Source organism: Labrus bergylta, chromosome 21, assembly GCF_963930695.1.
Source record: "Labrus bergylta chromosome 21, fLabBer1.1, whole genome shotgun sequence".
In the NCBI taxonomy this organism is placed as follows: domain Eukaryota; kingdom Metazoa; phylum Chordata; class Actinopteri; order Labriformes; family Labridae; genus Labrus; species Labrus bergylta.
In genome coordinates, this window is record NC_089215.1 from 10077980 (window position 1) to 10099519 (window position 21540).

The window sequence follows — 21540 nt, forward strand, 5'->3', positions numbered from 1 at the left end:
GGTCAGATCATAGCTTTGAACTACAAGAAAATGCTGAAATATAACATTTGTTTTATAACCCTTTATAAAACAATTTAAAGCTCCTTAAAAGTTGTCTAATAATCCTTATTGTAATACATTTGCTCTTGACTTGAAAGTACGTTTTGGTTGTGGTATTAAATCAATCTTGTGAGTAGAGTAAGTGTTCTACCAATCTCTTTCCCCTTTAAAGCCACGAAAACCATTTAAGCAAGGGTTACTTGTTTAACACGAATTAATGGAATATTTTGGACAAAATCCTTATTCTTTTTTGCATTTGCGCTTTTCTTAGTGAAGATTCAAAACATTTAAGAATATGCCTTATTCAAGTCATTTTTGACCCATGGATTTGACCTTTTCTTTTTTTTTTTTTTTTAGTTTTAGTTTTCTGTGAAATATTGCAGGTTTTACAAATTTTATAAACTTCTAAGTTTTGTTCATTGCTGAAATTTGGCCTGGTGGTTAATAATACATTCTTTTGTATAAAAAACTAAAAAACATTGTATTTATTTTTTTTGGTTTACAGGGACTTTAACTACATAAATAAATAATAAAGTGCATTTAATCCGTTGAAAAGTGTTCCTTAAAAAAATAAATAAAATGAAAGTAACTTGTACAAGGAAGTAAATGGAAGATTAATAAAATCCTGATTTATTGTAGGTGGCTTGTAATAAAACTGTGGGCGTAATTTTATCACCACATGACGACGGTCCAACCAATCAGGCGCCTGCACTGACGTGTAATCGGTCGGCAGATTATGGTGCGACGGGACTGGAGTGAGGTGGCAACTGGCAAGAAGCAGACCCTGGTACAAAAAGAGGTGACTCTCTTTAGCTGTGTCACAGTTTGTTTAACAACAGGTCCTGTACTCCGAAGAAGTGCTCCTTCAATTGACAAGGTAACAAGTTCTGCTTAATTCTTTGTTCAGATATCAACGTTAGCTAGCATTAGTTAGCTATCGGCTGTCAGTGTGAGGCTACAGCAGTTAGCCCTGGCAGGACTTTGCGGATGCTGTGAGGTTGTCTGCATAAAATACTGCAGCCTCTGTCATCCTGGCAGAATAAAATACAAACAACTACTTCCTACACTGTTTCCTTCGGTATTTGGTTTTGATAAAGAGCCCCCAACTGAAGTTATTTTGCAGACTTATCGCTTACTGTAAAGAAAAACAGACTTTCTATGAATCACACGACACAGGCTAACTTAACCTTACATCATCATCATCATTAAACACAGCCTCCCTGCCATCACTTTACAAGGAAGTTGCTTTTTATTGACCCACAAAGAGCCGTACTCAAGTCAAGTTGGTGAACTGCATGGTTGAGTAGGTGTGGCAGCTGGTACAGGGGGTTCATTCATGATGAAGCAACTGGGTAAAGTGATGCTACAGCGGGGTCAGAAGCAGCCCCCCCCCCCTCCCTCCCTATTGCTGGCCCCTTGTGAAGCTGGTGATGCTTCCAAATCCAGCCTCCTTTGACTCCTGAGGCCTGTTTCACGGCTTTTTGGCTTCAAACAATAGATTGTACGCGTGGATTATAACAACAAGCTAAACACATGGGACATCTGCTTCTGAAAGCATGACAGGATAGCCTGCTAAACTAAACCCGAGCAAACTCCCCCAGGTTAGACTTGAGACATCTTGCAGGCCGATTGCTGAATAAAAGCCACCATAAAATGTTATCACTTGCAAGGAGTCATAATAAATATGATGTGTTATATCAGGTTCATTGCTTATCATTTAGATAAAGGAACTTCTGTCTGCTCAACCCACTGGGTCTTATAAATTAGAGTATTAAACTTTGCACACGGGTTAAAGAAAACATGACCTATAATTGCAATATGGGTGTATGTTAGCTTAGGTTGAGCAACTTTTGCATTTATGGGTTGGCTAGAACAGGTCTGACAACATGGGCTGATGCTCTAAACAGGAATGTCAACACCATCCGTGCAATCTTGTGTCACTTGGACACCCTCATTGTTGTGTAAGGTGGCAAGGCTTCATATCAGTAACAAGTAAGTATTTGGAGATTAACATTTTAAGAAGACTCGTGTTTATCTTTTGGAGATAATATCTTGTATTTGTAACTGATAAAACTTGTCTGAAACATTGATGTTTGATGGTAAAGTAGCAAAACTAGTATAACATTTTATAGACCTGAATATAATCTATTTACCGTGGTTTAAAACACAAATTTGTACAATATAGAGGCTGAAATGAACTAGTACTTACTGATAAGTTATCCATTCATCATCTCATCATGTAAGCTCAGGCTGAAATTTAGCTAAAAAAATACTAACAGGTACGGGTGTAACAACACATCAGTATAGTTGATCAATTGTTGTCAATCTGACTTTGTAAATCATTACTTTGTGACCATGTAATTAATTGCTCTTACAGATTGAATAATATTCACATCACATATCCACAAATACGTTTAATCATTACATTTCGTAAAACTGTACGTCTCCACTTCTGCCAGAACTGTATAGTTGCCCATTTTGGTTGAAAGCAGAATTCACCTGGTCTGCAGTTTAATTTGCTTAAAATGCATATATACTCCGTTTTTGTCTGTTTCATTCATCATTATATACGGCTTGTCTCCCTCCCCTGCAGGTCCTGTTCGTCTCAGTGCTGCCATGTCGGCAAAAGCCATCTCCGAGCAGACAGGAAAAGAGTTCTTGTATAAGTACATCTGCACCTCAGCGGCCGTTCAGAATCGCTTCCGCTATGCCAGTGTCTCAGCTGAGACCGACTGGGACTGCCTCACACAGGAGCATCCGTGGCTGCTAACAGAGGTAAATAAATTGCTCAAGACTTGATGCAACAACTCAAGAGATTTCTACCAGTGTCTGTGGGGTTTAGGTTGTGTCCTCAGCTGGCAGTGGATGATTGAAATCATGAGGCTGATTACAAACTGCATGTCAATGAAACTGCGAGTGCGCAATTTGCAGGACATTAATCTGTTTCAGGCACGTGCCCATTTATTAAGATGCAATTTATTTAGACTTTTTTAATGTTGGAAAACAACTGAAAGTAGGCACGAGTGATCTCAGAAATGTTACAAGATGTTGATAGAATGATATTTGGACAGCTGTACATCAAATTTACACCAGAGTTAGTTTAGTTGCAGAAGTAGATACAACGCACATATCTGAGACAGTTAGATATTCTAAACTTGAATATGGTGAAGAGATGGTTAAGGAGTGGAGTGCTCTAGTGTTTACAATGCAGCTAAAACCATGATTCACTCTTCCTTGTTTGAACAATTGTGGTGTGTGTACTTATGTGCTTTGACTAGATAAGGATAAGTGCAAATTTCAAAATGTTTTAAAATGATGAATCCTACGTTGTTTCAAATTTTAGATTTCTCAAAGCCAGTTTAGTGCAGACTCTGAGTCTGTGAACCCTGAAATGAGGGAAAATCTGGGTTTTCTGTTTTAGAAAGGGAGGAAACTTTAGACCCGAGTAAGAGGGGTAACACAAGCCCGTTCCAGAAAGAGAGGTAACTTTAGCCCTGAGTCAGTCACAATGGTGACTCAATCTTTGAACCTTACATTGTCTGGAGCAGTTATTTTTTGATAAATCCAGAGTTTCTCTCCGTCCCCTCCCTCTTACAGAGCCAGAAGGGTTGTTTCATTTCCTAATCCATTCATTCAGTTAGCAATCTCCACTAACACGTGGCATAGCGACTCTATAAAATATACTATTTTTTGTACATTTATGTCAGGAGAGGATTTTGAAACACTGTATGTGTTATCATTTCCAGATCTCTACCTATTGAAGCGTTTCCATCTTTTTTCACACTTTACAACGGTATATATCTACAGCTGTGTGTTCCTTTTTTCTTCTTCTATAAACATATTCAAACTGGTTGTATGAGGGTTTCTAGTTCCAAGAGGGGTAGAGTACGAGTACCTCTTTTTATAACCTGTTGCCATGGTGAATCAACATGTCAGTGCTTCAATGTTGTTGGCTCGTAATAGTCATGGTGCAAGCACCGAACCCCGAGTGAACCCACTCAGACGTTATTGAACAAACTCAAATCAGCTGTTCTGGAACCGGAAACCCAGATTTACCAATCTGAGGGTAAATCAACTTACAGTAGAGTTCAGGGTTAGACTGAGAGGTTGTTGAACCTCCTTTCTGAAACATGCCCAATTTTATGTGTCTACCAGGTTTGGTGGAAAAAAAAAATGTGTTTAGTATGTCGCTGATCTGTCTTTTTCCTTTTACCCCTGCAGCCTCTGGTGGTAAAGCCAGATCAGCTTATAAAGAGGCGCGGGAAGCTCGGGCTGGTTGGCATCAACCTGCATCTACAGGGTGTCAAAGAGTGGCTCAAAGCCCGCCTCATGAAGGAGACCACTGTGAGTTGAATGTAATCCTTCTGTCTACTGAAAAAGAAGACCAAAAACTGTTTTGTCTTTGTCCCCAGCTGTGTGAATGGAGTGATCCAACTATGAAAGAAATGTGCTCAACTTTCTCTCTCTGGTCAAACCTCTGTATTGATACAGTCATTACTGATTACTTTGCTTTCTTGTAATTGAGACAAAGTAAAGCCAGTGTTTTTTTTTTTTAGTTTTATTTGTGTATATTAATTTGACAGAGAATAATTTAATTTGCTTTAAATCAGCTTCAGATCATATGAAATATTGTCTCTGGGCTTTTAAAACAATTCTTTATAATCTATTAAAGATATCTTATTTATTTAAAATGATAGCATAACAGAAACACGTTTTTTTTTAAATCCAGACATGGATTTATGGGACCAATTTTGCCACAATTAAGATAACAAATCAGCACAACAGTCTGGCCCAGATAGTAACTCACATGGCCACCACATTGTGTTGTTGAGGCATCTGAAGAGAGAATAAACTGCACTTTCTTGGTCATTAGTCCCAGCAAATGTACTCTGTTTCTGTAGAAGGTTGTTGTGTCCATTCCCCGAGGCCATGGGCATATGTTTAGACCAGCCAGGTCAGAAGTTATGTAATGCACGTTGGTCTATTCTGGTGCACTATTCAACATGCTGCACTTCCAACAGGCAGTCACCATACTTCTAGCCGTGCAATGAGTTGGTGTTTTTTTTTTTTTTTTTTTGATAGTTTATGAAGTGCTTTACGCTTCTAAAACAACATTTACAAAAATAGAATATTCACTGACTAAAAATCGAAGAAAATCAAGACATAATAAATTACACCAGGGACTCCTCTACTGCTCTGTGCTTTACACCAACGCCCTTTCAAAGTTGTTGGCCAACTGTATTAATTGTTTCTCAAAGTTCCATTGACTTCTGAATTTGTAAGACGGTAGACTAACATGTGTTATGTCATGCATTGTTTGTTCTTAACAGGTGGGGAAGGCAAAGGGTGTGCTGAAGAACTTTCTCATTGAGCCTTTTGTTCCTCATACCCAGGTGACATATGTAATTTTCTTCTGAATTATCATTCCACGAGCTGTTTGACTTGTTTGAGAGCCAGGTTATGTTTAATGGTTTAGTATTTAACTATAGATGCAGACCTAAAAAAAAAGTGTCAGAACCCTTTGCAGAGACAGAAGACTATAAGCCTACTCGGCATGGAATAAAACATCCAGGGGAGGCATACAGAAGTTGATATAACCCTTTTCACACATACAGAAATCTCCTGGAAAAACTCTGGAGATTAGGCTACCCGGAGGTGCTTTAGGCTACATGTGAATGCAAACAGCCGGATTTTTCACGCAGTCTTTACCCAGAGTTTCTCCGGCCAGGCCCCTAGTATTTTTTTTCCGCAGAAAATCCGAGTGAGCTGATGTCTGAACGCAGCAGCATATACTCCGGAGATTTCAACTCGAGCCAATAGAAAGAGAATGAAGTTTATATTTGCGACTGCATGAAGTGTCTGCCCGCGACCACTACGATCTTGTGCACGTAATTAAACGGCTTCATTAAGTTTTCTGTTCGTCAGTATGTTGTTTTCCACTCTTTTGTGGATGTTGTCATTCCATTGGATTACACATAGCATTGATATAAAGGGAAATATTCTCATTATAACGTCGTGTAGCGGACTCTGTTGCTTCGGCCACTACTTCCGCATTGTTTATTTCCATCACGTTTTGCCTCAGGAAATCCTCCGATCCCCCTCCCCTCTGACAGGGAAAGTCCCCCGCTGTGAGGAGCATATATGGTTTGTGTTTAACTCAGTGAGGATGTGATTACTTGGTTGAATGCTTCAGTAAACTAGGCATCTTAAGTGTTGCAGTGGTTGAGAAAACATGAGTGTATGAAGATCGGTTTACTTAAAATAGGGAACTAGGGTTCTTTCGACTGCTTCCAAAACTGCATCTTGGCCTTTTATAAAGAAGTGAGTTTGCACAATATGCTGTTTGCAAACTCAGTATCTGAATAAGTGTATGTGAATCATGTCTTGTCTCTAACTCACTTCTGCTTCACCCAGGAGGAGGAGTTTTATGTGTGCATTTATGCCACCCGTGAGGGCGACCATGTGCTCTTCCACCATGAGGGAGGCGTGGATGTGGGTGACGTGGACGCCAAAGCCCAGAGGCTTTTGGTGGCAGTGGATGAGAAGCTGAGCGAGGACCAAGTCAAAGAGCAGCTCCTCACACAGGTTCCTGATGAGAAGAAAGAGTATGAACACACTCTGTTTTCTATTTATGTTGTATCCACACGGAAACATCTAGAACAAGGACACAAAGTTAGATGAGAGTTACAATACAGTTCAAAACGAATAATCAGAAGTGTTGATGATAGACTGACACTTCTGCAAGTCTAACCAGAAAAGTAACCACATGGTCACACATAGTTGTCATGCCTGTTACTGACAGCAGACACCGGGCTGACATGATTTTCAGTTGATAATGTGGTGAATCAGTGAGGCTTTCTGTCTTCAGTTTAGTTTGTTCAACCTTCAGCAGTGTGTTTTAGTCTGCTCCCAATTATCCAAATACCACTCCCACTGTGGAGAGAACATGCTGATCTCATTTGTACAATATCATTTAGCCTTTTGAGACTAGTTTCCCACAAACTCCGCCCCTGGAATCACAATGCAATCCACTGTAATACATATCATTGCTGTCTTGTTTGTTGCAAAAAGGCAGAACTTTGCATCATCTTTTGGCAACAAAACTTTTAAAGATATTTTTTGGTTTACTTGTATTTATACATTTGGTTCCCCCCAACCCACAGCAGTGCAACAATAAAGGATAAAAACAAAATACAAAACACTCATTTACAGTAGATACACATTAGAAGTGTTAGGTTGCATTATAATTACCTTGGTATACCTTTGTTAAATTGTATGTTATATTCTTATATGACTTGTTTTTGTGATCTCCTGTTTGTTCATTTTAATAATTTGTTTGTTTGTTTGTTTGTTTGTTCTTGTAGAGTCCTGGCAAATTTTATAGTGGGGCTCTTCAACTTATATGAGGACCTTTACTTCACCTATCTTGAGATCAACCCTCTAGGTATGTTATTTTTGATTATGAAATGTCTCAATATTAAATTGAAATGTTCCTTTAAACAAATGTGTGTATGTACCGTGTGTGTGAGCACCCAGTCCCTTTGTATTTAAGTTAAAACAAAAAAAATTGTCCAGTCTGAATCAAACAACCAATCGGGGTTGGCTTGAACATAGTTAGCCAATCCCAACGACTCTGTACAAACTGTTTATTGGTCACATACAAAATTATGTATAGTAGTACAATGTCATTCAATATTTTTTGTACCTGTCCAGCCGAGAGATATACACATTAAACATTAGACATTTAAAATACAAAAAAAAAAAGTAAAAATATAAAGATTTACAATAAAAGGGGAAGATCAGAAGAAAGATCCTGTGTTATTTCTCAGTTTGGGAAAATAAAAGGGTTCTTTTTTCTCTGAACAGCTTGATATGCTCATTACTGATTCAAGAAGGTAAATCATTTTGAAGAGGGGTAGAGTATTCATTTATAGGATCAAGGTTTGGACATTATCAGTCAAATTAAACACAGATACATACTCTGAGGTACCATCTAAGAGATTAATAAACAAATGAATTGCTGACGCTAGTGTTTTCTCTCTAAACCAGTTGTAACCAAGGATGGAGTGTACGTCCTTGATATGGCAGCAAAAATTGATGCTACGGCAGATTACATCTGCAAGGCTAAATGGGGAGAAGTGACATTTCCACCACCCTTTGGCAGAGAAGCATATCCAGAGGTGAGGCCTGAAAGACAATGAAATAGTCTTATTTTTGTTTTTGTTTTTGTTTATTCAGATCTATGTCAAGTTGCAGGCTGTTTAAGTGAATGTGTCTTTTAACTTTAATAATCATTTACACCTTTAGCCAAGTTTATGCCTCGATTGACCAAGATGTAATACTTGTTCCTTTGTAGGAGGCATACATAGCTGACCTGGATGCAAAGAGTGGTGCCAGTCTGAAGCTGACTCTGCTGAACCCTCGTGGAAGGATCTGGACCATGGTGGCTGGAGGAGGGGCTTCAGTGGTCTACAGGTAGTTTTATTTATTTATGTCTGTTTTTAACCAGCTTTTATAGCACCAGAATGTTTTCAAAGTGTTCATGCTGGGAAACATTACACTATGATTTAACGTGTTTAGTAACTAGAATCAAGACGCAGTACTTGACTGGCCAGCTTCTTCTCTTTTCCTTAGTGACACCATCTGTGACCTTGGCGGCGTGGATGAGCTGGCTAACTATGGCGAGTACTCTGGTGCACCCAGTGAACAGCAGACCTACGACTACGCTAAAACCATCCTCTCTCTCATGACACGGGAGAAACATTCTCAAGGTGCGTAGAGCCAGCACCTCATTTGTAAATCAATTCCTCTCAGTAACTGGGTCAAAAAAGTAGGCCAAAGGTAAAAGAGAGGAGGGTTCGTGAAAAACATTTCTTTGTTTTATATTAATTCAACATGTCTTCATTGCCAAGTCTGCTTAAAGCATTGAACTCCTGGTTGTATCTTTCTTTTGCCATTTAGTTTGTCACAATGCAACCTTTAACTGCTTGAATGTTGACAGCAATAGACGCTGTGCGGTCACCAGATTGTGTTACTGGGGGTGTCGAGTTTCACTCTTCTTAAATCACCTCCTCTGTCTCCTAAAGGGAAAGTGCTGATCATTGGAGGAAGTATTGCCAACTTCACTAATGTAGCAGCAACATTCAAGGTAAACACATTTATTTATTCACTCTAGTTACTATGAAAAGCTCAATACATCCACTCCACATGTTAGCACAGGCCTTCATAGTGTATTCAACACCTTAACACTGACGAGGGAAATGTATTGGATTAATAATTAATAGCTTGTCATTTTACCAGAGAACATTCGAGACCTTTTACATTTGAAGTTAGACTGAGTGTCAAATTTCAGTCCAGTTTAAAGAGAACACAAACAACATCAGTAACTGTTAGAGTACATTTAGATCTTCCTGTAATTAATCCAGCACCATAACAAGTGAAAAAATATGCAAACTTTTTAAAAAGTAAAACATTACAACAGACAGAGCTCTGTTGGTAAAGCACTCTGTATCAGAAAATACTTACCAACATGCAGAGACATTCATTGGATGTTGGAAATAATGGCTTCATCTTTCTGTGAAAAGATGTTTATTGGTGTCACTGAAAAGACCACAGGTGTTTCCTGTGTCTCTGAACAAATCTTACAAGCTGATATATCTGTCAAGATAAGACAAAGGCTTGTGTCTCCCTTCAGGGCATCGTCAGGGCCATCAAAGACTACCAAGGACCCCTGAAGGAGCATGAGGTCACCATCTTTGTTCGCCGTGGAGGGCCTAATTACCAGGAGGGGCTGAGGGTCATGGGGGAAGTAGGTGCGTCAAGGTTTTAAGTTCAGAATGAAGATCCCCGTCAGAAAAGACAGGAATGATATCATGACTGTAGTATGTAATGTTTACTTGTTTCCAAGCTGTTTATTTAATTGGACTACACTTAACTTAAAACAGTGATGATATTGTTGAATGTGTGCATATGATAAGAGGTGCTATAAGAACATGAATGTCTGTTGAATTTGTAGATTTTTTTTAAATTGTGTGGTTTAAATCCTTTCTTTGTTTCTGCAGGGAAGACCACTGGTATCCCTATCCATGTGTTTGGTACTGAAACCCATATGACGGCTATTGTTGGAATGGCTCTGGGCCACCGTCCAATCCCTAACCAGCCCCCAATGGACGCTCACACAGCCAACTTCCTCCTCAATGCCAGCAACAGTGCAGCGGTACTTACACTCAGTTACACACCAATGTGAAAATAAAGATGCTCTGTAGTTCTTTTGCCTCTCTTTGAAGCACTTTACATATACAGTATGGTGTAGACAGGCACTATATTATCATGTGCAAATTTTCCAGTGAGTTATATTTATAATATGAACTGTCCCTCGAAGCTTATTTTAATGTCTGTTAGAGTTAAGCAACAGGCACATAGCTTGCCAACAGGTTAACATTGGAGTTTGAACAAATATTTGCAGCTTGTGTTCACATGTAGGTGAAGTTGTTACATTAGGAAGATTGACTGTTCCTGTAGTCGGTGTGCTCATTGTCTGCTGGACAGTATTTGAACTTTCAAATGCATCACTTGTCAAGAATCTTTGCTTAGGAAAATATAAACAAAGGCTGTTTCTGCAGCAGTGCAGCTTATCACTTCTTCTGACACATACCCAGCGACCACAGTTTCAGGCTTTAAAAAAAAAATTTGGTGGCTGAGTGTCTTGTTTGCCTTTTATAGGTCATGAAGGGGCATAAGAAAATAAAATCAGTCTGTTTTATAACCAGCTAAAAACCCTACAAAGTAGGTTTAATATTAAATCAGTCCCCATTAGGCAGCTAATTTGATTTGTACTTTCTCTTGGTGTGTTAGTTATCATTGCAGTTCTTATAGATGACAAAATACCTTTTGGAAATACTGTTTTTATCGATAAATGCATACATCTCATAACATGTTTTTTTTTAGCTCATTCATGGCATGCATATATTTTAAATAGCAAAAAACAAGAGTGAAATATTGCTTCTAGCTGGTAGTCTATTCTTTATCTACCTACTCTATTTGGAGCCTTCTCTAAGGCTTTGATTTATGTGCATATATTTGTTTTCCTGCATCAGACTCCAGCTGCAACTAGGACAGCTTCATTCTCTGAACCTAGGACGTCCAATGATTCGACTCCAGCCAAGAAGTGCAAAGGAGGTCTTCCTGCAGGTAACTTAATTTTCCATACTCGCCTCCTCTCTGGTTCTTATCAGCAAGACTCCATATATGCTCATACACCTTTGCTTTTTCATTTTTCTTAACCCTGCGTCCTTTATTTCTCCCTCCCTTCATGCAAATGCAATCGCTGTTTTGCATTTTCATTTTCTTTCCATGTCTTCACCTCCTCTTCCTCCCCCACTTCTTCTTGTTTTGCTGCACAAACTGTCCACTCACCCTCTTCTTGTTCACGCTTGTTTCTCTAAGACTCTCTCCATTCTATACTGTGGCCTCTGAAGAATGTGGTCACAGCTGATTGGAAAGGTAAGTTATAGGTGTGCCATGCACACACTCTGCTCGGCTGCCCACACTTTCAATGCCTCTTTGCCTCTTTTTCTCTCCCCCCCACCACCCTTACCCTCCGGGTAAAAAGGAGTGTAACCATGTTTGATAACTGACAACTTGGTGATCCAGTGGGTACACTTTATTCTTTATATTTTCTTCAGCAATAGGATTTCTGTATTGTTTTAATAGGAAACATCTTCAATGCATTAAAAACTGTACACTGAGAAAAGTTAAGATAAGATAAACCTTTTTAATCCCACAATGGAGACGTTTTAAGCTTTGAACTGAATTGTGTGTTGTTTTATAGGAATAGTTTTGATCATAGAGCTTCTAATGAAATGTTCAGCACAGGTTTTGTTAAATGACAGTAATGCATTGTACGCTGTAATCTTAAACTTGCTTTTCACAGCAGCACAGTGAAGGCATGCTCTGTAGCAGCTGAGCTTTGCATGGGCTTTCCTCTGCTCTGATTTTTTTTGGAGTGATTTATGAGATCAATGCACTGAAGTCTGTTTCATGAATAAGATAAAGATGCACTCATTCTTTTCTCCTTTTCTGTTTGGTTCCTATTTTGTCGTATTTTGTGTTCCCGTTCCCTGGGGGTCACAGAAGCGCAAGCCTCTTCAGGCTGCAGCGGAGGTACGGAAGGGTGTGAAAAACCTGTCTTTCTGCCCTCTCTGCCCTCTGTCCACCTCCTCCTGCCTGTACATGTCTGTCATGTCTGTCTGCTGGTGTTTCTCTAAAGTGTGTCCCACTTTTTGCCTTCAATACCAAATCCGACCTAAAAGCAGTGTATCTGCAGATCTTATGTGATGAAGCAATGAATTCAACTTTGCCCAAAGAAATGGCAATAGAAATTAGTTCAAAACTCTGTGCTACTTTTCAATGTAGTTAAGTTTAAAAATATTTCTCACTGTTGGCTGTGTTGAGGTGTTGTACCCTATCCATTACTCATTAACTCAATACCCATTAACTGACTGGGGCTGCAAATTGTTCACTCTGGAGATTTGTGAATCTTTTTTTGTTAATGTTTATTCGACTTTATCCGACCTCTAGCAAATGTTGGAACAACCAGCTGCAAACGTCTAGCAATAACTATTATCATTGAATCTATCACTTTATTTCCTCCATTCAACGCTTAAATTAATTTTGAATGAAGGAATATATTTATTTTATTCTGAAATATTGTAGGATTTACCTTTCCTTTTTGTTTTCCGTTGTGTTTGTATCATTTGGCGTGAATGATCTCCACACATGTATACAAATGCATTCCCTGTCTGTTTAAAGTTTAAAGTTTAAAGGTGAATCCTGCAGTAACCCTTTAAAACCTCACCTGTCATTGTGCAGTCCTCTGTTAAAAAGGCACTGATAGTCCGGGACAGCTGAATGCTCTGTGCACAGCTTTCTTTGGATCAGATCAGAGAAAAACGAAGGCAGTGAGTCTGGACAGAGAGGAGAGATTCAGAAAGATGGGAACAAATGTGTGGCAAGATGGTTGTTTACTTAACTGGAAATTTTTCAAACCACAATATTCATGACAACGTGACATGCTTTATTTAAAACAGAAGCTTTACAGATTGTATGCGTCTATTTTTTTCTTGCACTATTGCTGCTGCCTGTTAATTAGATTACTAGTAGACAGCTGTGTCATCAGCACTCAAGGGTGTCGAAGTCAAGATTGTGAGGTATTCATTTGGTAATAGACAAACAGGACATTTCTTAAAAGGCGTTTAGATACTTCTACAAACACAGTAGAATAGATAGATAGATGGATCTTTAGTGTCATTGCAATTTATACAAACTCTGTAGGAGCAATCCAGCTGCAGCATATACAATGTAAAATATAAAATATTTACACATACACCAGCACACGCACTCCAACACAATCCAAGCACATCTCCCCCATATCCACATACACATTCATACCCTTCATAAAAAAAGCTTCCTGCAAAACCATTTTCATTTAGAGAAGAAGAAGAAGAAGAACACTATTGTCATCTTATTAAATGCATCAAACAGGGAAATATTTTGGATTCCTTTGGGATCATTTTGGGATACCAAAGATGAACCTTTTTTAATATTGTGACCTGAGTTGGACACAATCACGGACTCTGTGATTTTAATTCATTTGAGCGACATCAGCAGTAATGTGCTGAAAAAGAAATGTATAGTGCCTGACTTTGAAAAAACAAAACAATAAACAGTGAGTTAAAATGTCTACCATGCAAGCAAACTTAATCAGTGTGGAGTCATGTTTCCATCTTTCCTCTTCAGAGTTGAAAATTGTAGATTTGCTTTGATCAAGTGGAGTTATTTTCTCTTCCTCTTCTATCTTTGCCCTCGAGGTGAGGTCTCTATGTGCTCTGTGTGTAACCATCCCAATGTCCCGCTCTTTTCCTGAGCCTGATCCCAAACTCGCTGGCCTGTCATTTATTTCATTTCTGCTCCCAGCTCTGACTAATCTCTCTCTCTGTTTCTTCTCCTTCCTCCAGCTAAAGCCACCACGCTCTTCAGAAAACACACCAAGGCCATGGTTTGGGGCATGCAGACACGCGCCGTGCAAGGCATGCTGGACTTTGACTACGTTTGCTCCCGAGATGAACCGTCTGTGGCAGCCATGGTCTACCCCTTCACGTAGGTTCATTTCAAATTTGTCTTTACATTTAATACTATATCATCTTACCATCAACAAATGTTGAGCTGACTTACTCTTATGAGGAAAATACTTTTATTTGACATAATTACGTTATCCTGCTCATATACCTTTTAACAGTAGAAATGTCATATCAGTGCTGAGGGATCCCTACATTTTCAAATCAGACTACATGTGTGAACTCTCACTGCTCTCTAAGATAAATAAATATCTCATATGTAAGATTAAGCATTTTAACTTTACCGTCTAGTCTACATTTCTGTGTTACTCAGTGGGGATCATAAGCAGAAGTTCTACTGGGGCCACAAAGAGATCCTGGTGCCTGTCTATAAGAACATGGCCGACGCCATGAAGAAGCACCCAGAGGTGGACGTCATGATCAGCTTTGCTTCACTGCGCTCAGCCTTCGACAGCACAATGGAGGCCATGCAGTACCCACAGGTAGAGAGACATACTTTAAAGTAATGTTTACTTATAAGCTTGTATATCACAACATTAACATGTGAGTTAAAGGCAGGCGTGGAGTTCAGCTTTCCAATTTGATTGTCTTTTCAGATCGACACTATCGCCATCATAGCAGAGGGCATTCCTGAAGCTCAGACGAGGAAGCTGATCAAGATGGCTGACAAGAAAGGTGTCACTATCATCGGCCCTGCTACGGTATGCAGCCATGTCATATAGACTTTAAAAAGAAGGGTGTTTGTGTTTGGCAGTAAACTGTGGATGAAGTTTGAGTGTAAACAGATGTGTCAAATTATTGATGTATGTAAGCATAAACTTGTGTTTTTCAACTGAACCGATCTGACACCCATTATTTTCTACCTCCCAGGTCGGTGGCATCAAGCCGGGCTGTTTTAAGATTGGTAACACAGGCGGCATGCTGGACAACATCCTGGCTTCCAAACTGTATCGTCCTGGCAGCGTGGCGTATGTGTCGCGCTCTGGAGGCATGTCCAATGAGCTGAATAACATCATCTCTCGCACCACAGACGGTGTGTATGAAGGGGTGGCCATAGGAGGAGACAGGTACATTAACTTATTGTCTTTGTTAGTCTTTCACTTGAATTATGAAATCCTTTTTTTGGAGCATGTTGCATATAGAATTTTGTGTTTTGGTCATCTTTGTCCAGATATCCAGGCTCTACCTTCATGGACCATGTCCTGCGTTACCAGGACACTCCAGGGATTCAGATGATAGTGGTGCTGGGAGAGGTCAGAGTAGTTTCCCTTTAATGGTTTTTTATTTATTTTTTAAAATTTTCAAATTGACATGAATGAAAAAACATTGCATGGACCCTAATGTAGAGCATTTTGTCTATGTTCCATGTATTTTATGTATGTATGGTATTAAATTAATCTCCCCCCTACAACTCTTCTACTCTTGATATCCCAGATTGGAGGCACAGAGGAGTACAAAATCTGCCAAGGCATCAGGGAGGACAGGATAACCAAGCCTGTGGTATGCTGGTGCATTGGAACCTGCGCCACTATGTTCACTTCAGAGGTTTGTTGGCTGTTATTAGAAGACAAAACTTTGAATCTCATTGTACCCTGATAATTCAGGGAGTCCATATTTAAATTCCAACTTGTATAATTCTGCCATCTTCAGGTTCAGTTTGGTCATGCAGGCGCCTGTGCCAACCAGGCTTCAGAAACAGCAGTAGCCAAGAACCAGGCCCTGAGGGATGCTGGAGCTTACGTACCAAAGAGCTTTGATGAGCTGGGAGATGTCATCAAGTAAGTCATTTATCACAAGAACTTAACTGAATTTTATTTGGGTTGTTTTTAGGGTTGTTTATCAATTGATGTTGTGTTTCTATTATGAAACAGGACCGTTTATGATGAACTGGTGGCCAATGGTACCATCATCCCAGCCCAGGAGGTGCCTCCCCCCACAGTACCTATGGACTACTCTTGGGCCAGGGTAAGACACTGCACATCACTACTACTTAGTCAACAAAAAAACACATTTCTTACTTTTGTTTCTTAGGCATTGAAAACGTTTATATTGTTTGATCTTGTATTAAGAGTTTTTATGAAGTACCGGTAAGCATAGTATTAAAGATAAAGATAAACTTTATTGATCCCCCCGTGGGGGAAATTTGTGCATTACAGCAGCTCAAGAAAACAGGGGACGGGAATATAAAATCAAACATATTTACATCAGTTAAATAAAAAAAAAATACAATAATGGAAAATTACACAGTAACTACACTTGAAAGAGTTATTGTTATTAAATAACACACACACAGTGTGTAGCATTATTTATGAGTCATGAGGTGGTGATGCTGTTAAAGAGTCTGATTAAACAGTCTGATATTAATATGCTTCAGATTGTTAATTCAAAAACCCAGGTATGCACTGAAAAAGAAACACTCAAGTTTCAAAAAAGGGGGTAGTGCCCTCTGCTGGACAACATTTGAAATGACAAAACAGCTCCTATTACTTAAACATATCAGTGGAATCTCTGGACTCCTATATCTTGTTAGCTATCAGCTTACATAAACTCTGGTCTGTACTGTCTGTAACCGGTGTGTTACCTGTAATCTTCCAGGAGTTGGGCCTGATCCGTAAGCCGGCCTCCTTCATGACCAGCATCTGTGACGAGCGGGGCCAGGAGCTCATCTATGCAGGCATGCCCATCACTGAGGTGTTCAAAGAGGAGATGGGTTTAGGGGGAGTGCTGGGCTTGCTGTGGTTCCAACGCAGGTTAGTGGGACAACTGGAGAACTATTTCCTTCCTTCTTTTTTTTTTCCACATACATTATCAGAGGAATAAGCTGTGTGGTTTTTCTGGCAGGTTGCCGCGCTACGCCTGCCAGTTCATTGAGATGTGTCTGATGGTGACAGCTGATCACGGGCCTGCTGTCTCTGGAGCTCACAACACCATTGTCTGTGCTCGAGCGGGCAAGGACCTCATCTCCAGCCTTACCTCTGGCCTGCTCACCATCGTTAGTAATACTCACACACAAACCGTACAATGAGCTGTAACTAGAAAGAGAACATATACTTGGGACACATGGATAAATCCCACTCTTGTTTATGAGACTTTTCTTTTTTATAAATTCCAGGGGGATCGTTTTGGAGGTGCTCTGGATGCAGCTGCTAAACAGTTCAGCAAGGCATTTGACAGCGGCATGCTGCCCATGGAGTTTGTCAACAAAATGAAGAAGGACGGCAAGCTTATAATGGGCATCGGACACAGGGTCAAATCAGTAAGCAACTTTTCCCACTTGGCTATATCTATACCTCTACTTATTCAGAGGTGTTATACAAGAAATGCTATGCTTCTGTCCTAGAATTAAATGAAATACCTGTATTCAAATTGAGAGCTGTAAGTGGTTTCAACTCTCAAAGATGGAAGATAGAACACAGTTTGCTTCTGTTTTCAGATAAACAATCCAGACATGAGGGTGCAGATTCTGAAGGACTTTGTGAAGCGGCATTTCCCCTCCACCCAGCTTCTCGACTACGCCCTAGATGTAGAGAAGATCACCACCTCCAAGGTATGTTTACGCTAAATAGGCTGGACAGCAAATCGTGCTAAGACCAAGGTAAAATCCAATGGTCAGTTGTCTTAACAGTTTACTGTTTTACTGACCATCTCACACCATTTCAGTATCCTCTGTTGTTTCAGGCAGAAGCTGGAAGTGCAAAATGAATAAACTGATGTTTCTGTCTTATTTTTAGAAACCAAACCTTATCCTTAACGTAGACGGTTTTATTGGTGTTGCTTTTGTGGACCTTCTGAGGACGTGTGGTGGCTTCACAAGGTAAGAATATCAAGCTGCCATGTGAAAGAATGGCAAAGTCAATTACATTCACACAGATGGATAGTTTAACATCTCTTGCTTTTCTTAACCTTTTGTTTTAAAATAATTCTAGTAGTCAGACTTTCTATTCCAGGATTGTCCTCACAAAATGTCTAATTGTAAGGTCCAAAACTATTCATAATGTGGTTTAATAGTTATGGTATGTTAGAGGCCTGTCAGGGTAGACTAGTCAGTTTCTTGATCGGGTAGACGGCAAAAATGTTCTACGCACTATATACAGTGTGTAGAACATTACATACTATACTTGTATTACACACTATAATGTAGCAGAAATGAAGTTTTTGAAAGTATTAATTAATTTACAGTACTTTTAATAATTACATGAAGCTATGTTTTCATTCTGTATCTGCTTATGGCAACATTTTGTGGTAGTTAAGTGTTGAAAAATGTATAATTCAAAGATGACATGATGTGTGAATTGTCTGTATTGTTGTTTTCTGTGTTGTTGGTACACTGCCTTGCATTGTTTCTCACATGAATGTCAAACTGTGTCCAGAGATGAGGCGGACGAGTTTGTGGAGATCGGAGCGCTAAATGGGATCTTTGTCCTCGGTCGCAGCATGGGCTTCATTGGTGAGCTACATTCAGATGACACAAACGTGATATTTACTTTGTAGAGTGTTAAAACTAGACATCTTATTTGTGTGTGTCTTTCATCAGGACATTACCTGGATCAGAAGAGGCTGAAACAGGGTTTGTACCGCCATCCATGGGACGACATCTCCTACGTGCTGCCCGAACACATGTCCATGTAATCCCCACATCACAGAGCGGACCAGACTTCAAGTGTGTGACAGCGCACATTGGTCAGGCAGCATAAACACATCTCACTAAACTTATAAACAGTATGAACTCTATGGTAACAACAACAGCTGTCTTGGGAAGAATTGGGAAAGGTGTTTCTGGAAAGTGGAAGTACTGTCTGTTTGAGGGATCTGGGAAAGAAGTTTTTGATGTAGTTTTTACGGATTAAAGGGGAAGAATATATTCAGATATTGCTTTGACGAATTATTTAAAGTCTGATTTGTAACTTATTCAGTTTTTAATGAAGAACCAAACCAACTCAAAACTACAGCCGCTACAGAAGCACGAAGTCAATCACTACTTAGACAAAAATTGCACAAACAACCTGTCAAAGGTGGTTGGTACGAGAACAGGAGTTAATAGCTCCTGTGTTAGAGCTTGAATCGTTTCAAAGCTGCTGAAGTAGAATGTGTTTAAGATCAGCAATACAGTAGCCTCTTTTTTTTTTTTTAATACAATTTACAAAAATTGGGAGAAAAAGGAGATTTATATTCATCAGCATTTGCCCGTTTTACGCCACAAGAAAGCATCCCAAAGAAGGTACAGGCTCTCTGCGTATTGCACCTTAGTTAAAACACTAGATCAGATATTTGTTTTAATTTATGTGTTTATACTCCCACTAAGAAAGATCCTTGTCACCATATAATTAACCAAAGTTATTTCTAGGTTTTTGATGTCTTTTGTTTGACGGGAAAAAATATGGGGTCCAGTGGTTGTATTACAGAGCTTATCTATTTCTTTATACCTTGAAAAGGGGGAACTAAAAATGGAAAGATTGGAATTCATTGGACACATGTGTTCTTCCACAATTGCCTTTCCTAGAACTAGTGGTTTAAAGTCATCAGCTACTTTTCTTTAGCTGTAGTTTGGATGTGTTTAAGTATTTTCACACAAATTAAGAATGGAATTACGTATTGCTTTTCTAAAAAAAACGGTCACAGACAACAGGAAACTGTCGAAGCATCAGAAGGGGAGGAACAAAATGCTTCATGAATGAGCACAGTGAGCTTTTGAAAGCATCCTTTTTGGTGACGGGCCATGAAGGCCGTTTGCTTAACTTAGGGAAATAATGGTACATGAATCAGATTTCGATTGTAAGACATATGAAGACTTGACACCACATCTCAAAAACACTTGTTATCTGCTCACTGTATGGCCTGCTTTTCTCATCTTTTTTTCTGTTTTTATTTAACTGTGAAAAAATGCTTTTGTCTTTTATAATATGCTGTCATAAATTAGAATAATAATAAAGAATTTATTGTTTACTTCTCATTGTGACGTAAGTGTATAATGTCCAAATCTGTTTTAGGTGAAAGAACTGTGACTTGTGAATTCTTTTTTTTTTCCTGCAGCTAATTGGTGGTTAGTGCGCGCGCCCAATGTATGGAGGCTGTAGTCTTCCAAGCGGGTGGCCCAGGTTCGAATCCAGCCTGTGGCTCCTTTCTCACATGTCATTCCCCACTCTCTCTCCCTGATTTCCAACTCTATCCACTGTCCTATAGCTCAATTAAAGGCACAAAAAGGCAAAAATCTTTAAAAAAAAAAAAAAAAAAAAAAAGAAATGGTTTGAGGTAGGTTCAATTCTGAGCAGGAAAATGATTTAAAGTATGTAAAAGATTTAGACTTTTAAACCTTTTAGACATTACCCAGGTGAAAAGGAAAAGGGGGGGGGGGGGTGTGTATTCAAGGCTACAATTAGAGAAATGTTGGGCACAGGACCTTCAAATAAAAGCGTCTGCTAAGTGAATTGTATTTTTTATTTTATTTTTACGTGTCATTGAATGTAGTATCCACGTTCACTGAAGTGTTTGATCCTTATTTAAAAATTACATAACTTAAATGCTGCAGTAAAAACCTCAAAATCTAAGGATCCCTTGATGAACCACAACAACAATATTTGTACCCCTCGCAACACTTTTTGCATTACCTCGCAATACTTATGAGGGACCTCGCTTTCACATGACTTTTTCCTCTTTTCTGAGCAATCTATTTCAGCCCTGCTGCTCCCAGCACATAGGCGTTTACTTTCAACTAGGCATTATCTATGCTGATATAGTGCTAATGCTCAAAAGCTATGGTTATGTAATTATTAGAAGTGAACTAAAACAGAATCTTAGATCCAGAGCCGTCTCCAGCGGAAAGCAGTATATAATATTATATAATAATCTTGCAGAATGCTGTCTGTTTCATCAGTGACCATTTAATGTAGCTATAAGCACAACTCCATAGATGTACTCCAAATGATTGGTTATACTGAACTAAGAATATGATAATTGAGTAAAGTCAGTGAAATGTTATCAATGTAATTGTAACTTAAATAAAGAATACATAGTACTGCCAATATTTAGAAGTCCTATTCCAAAGCTTTCTTGCTGATACAGTGCTGCATCAGAGTGCGTATAGGTCCATATTTGTCTTCCTAGTCCTGCTTTAGAGGTTTACAGACTACATAGCCTACAGTAGGTGCTTATTTTGAGGCTTACCTTCATTTTGACTGATGTGATGTCAGTTTGTCCACTTGTACAGAAATCCACACACATTTTATGTTTTTGCTTCAAGCTGAACCAGATTATGGCATATTTTTTTTTATTCCATATAAAAACAAACATTATTAATCAGGCATTATTTTATCATAATAAGATGCAGTCCAAATGTACATCACCAGCAGTCGAATCATTTACAACACGC

At 39.1% G+C, this 21540-nt stretch overlaps 1 protein-coding gene across 3 annotated transcripts; it reads left to right on the top strand.

The window, feature by feature from the left end:
* Positions 1-757: 757 nt before the first annotated feature.
* Positions 758-20124, top strand: LOC110002629 (ATP-citrate synthase). 3 transcript variants are annotated; one of them, XM_065949622.1, is made up of 30 exons: positions 758-916; positions 2633-2814; positions 4261-4383; positions 5370-5432; positions 6454-6644; positions 7404-7483; positions 8089-8219; positions 8396-8514; positions 8674-8810; positions 9126-9187; positions 9734-9851; positions 10101-10255; positions 11136-11229; positions 11485-11541; positions 12172-12201; positions 14055-14196; positions 14488-14656; positions 14771-14875; positions 15045-15241; positions 15346-15427; positions 15609-15719; positions 15825-15952; positions 16046-16139; positions 16770-16924; positions 17016-17166; positions 17287-17430; positions 17608-17721; positions 17906-17988; positions 18545-18621; positions 18709-20124. In XM_065949622.1, exons 2-30 carry the CDS (start codon positions 2656-2658, stop codon positions 18801-18803), a joined length of 3366 nt encoding a protein of 1121 aa, XP_065805694.1. In that variant the 5' UTR covers positions 758-916; positions 2633-2655; the 3' UTR covers positions 18804-20124. The 3 variants fall into 3 exon arrangements, with proteins under 3 accessions (XP_065805694.1, XP_020513939.1, XP_020513940.1); XM_020658283.3 differs by lacking the exon at positions 11485-11541; XM_020658284.3 differs by lacking the exons at positions 11485-11541; positions 12172-12201.
* Positions 20125-21540: the final 1416 nt, after the last annotated feature.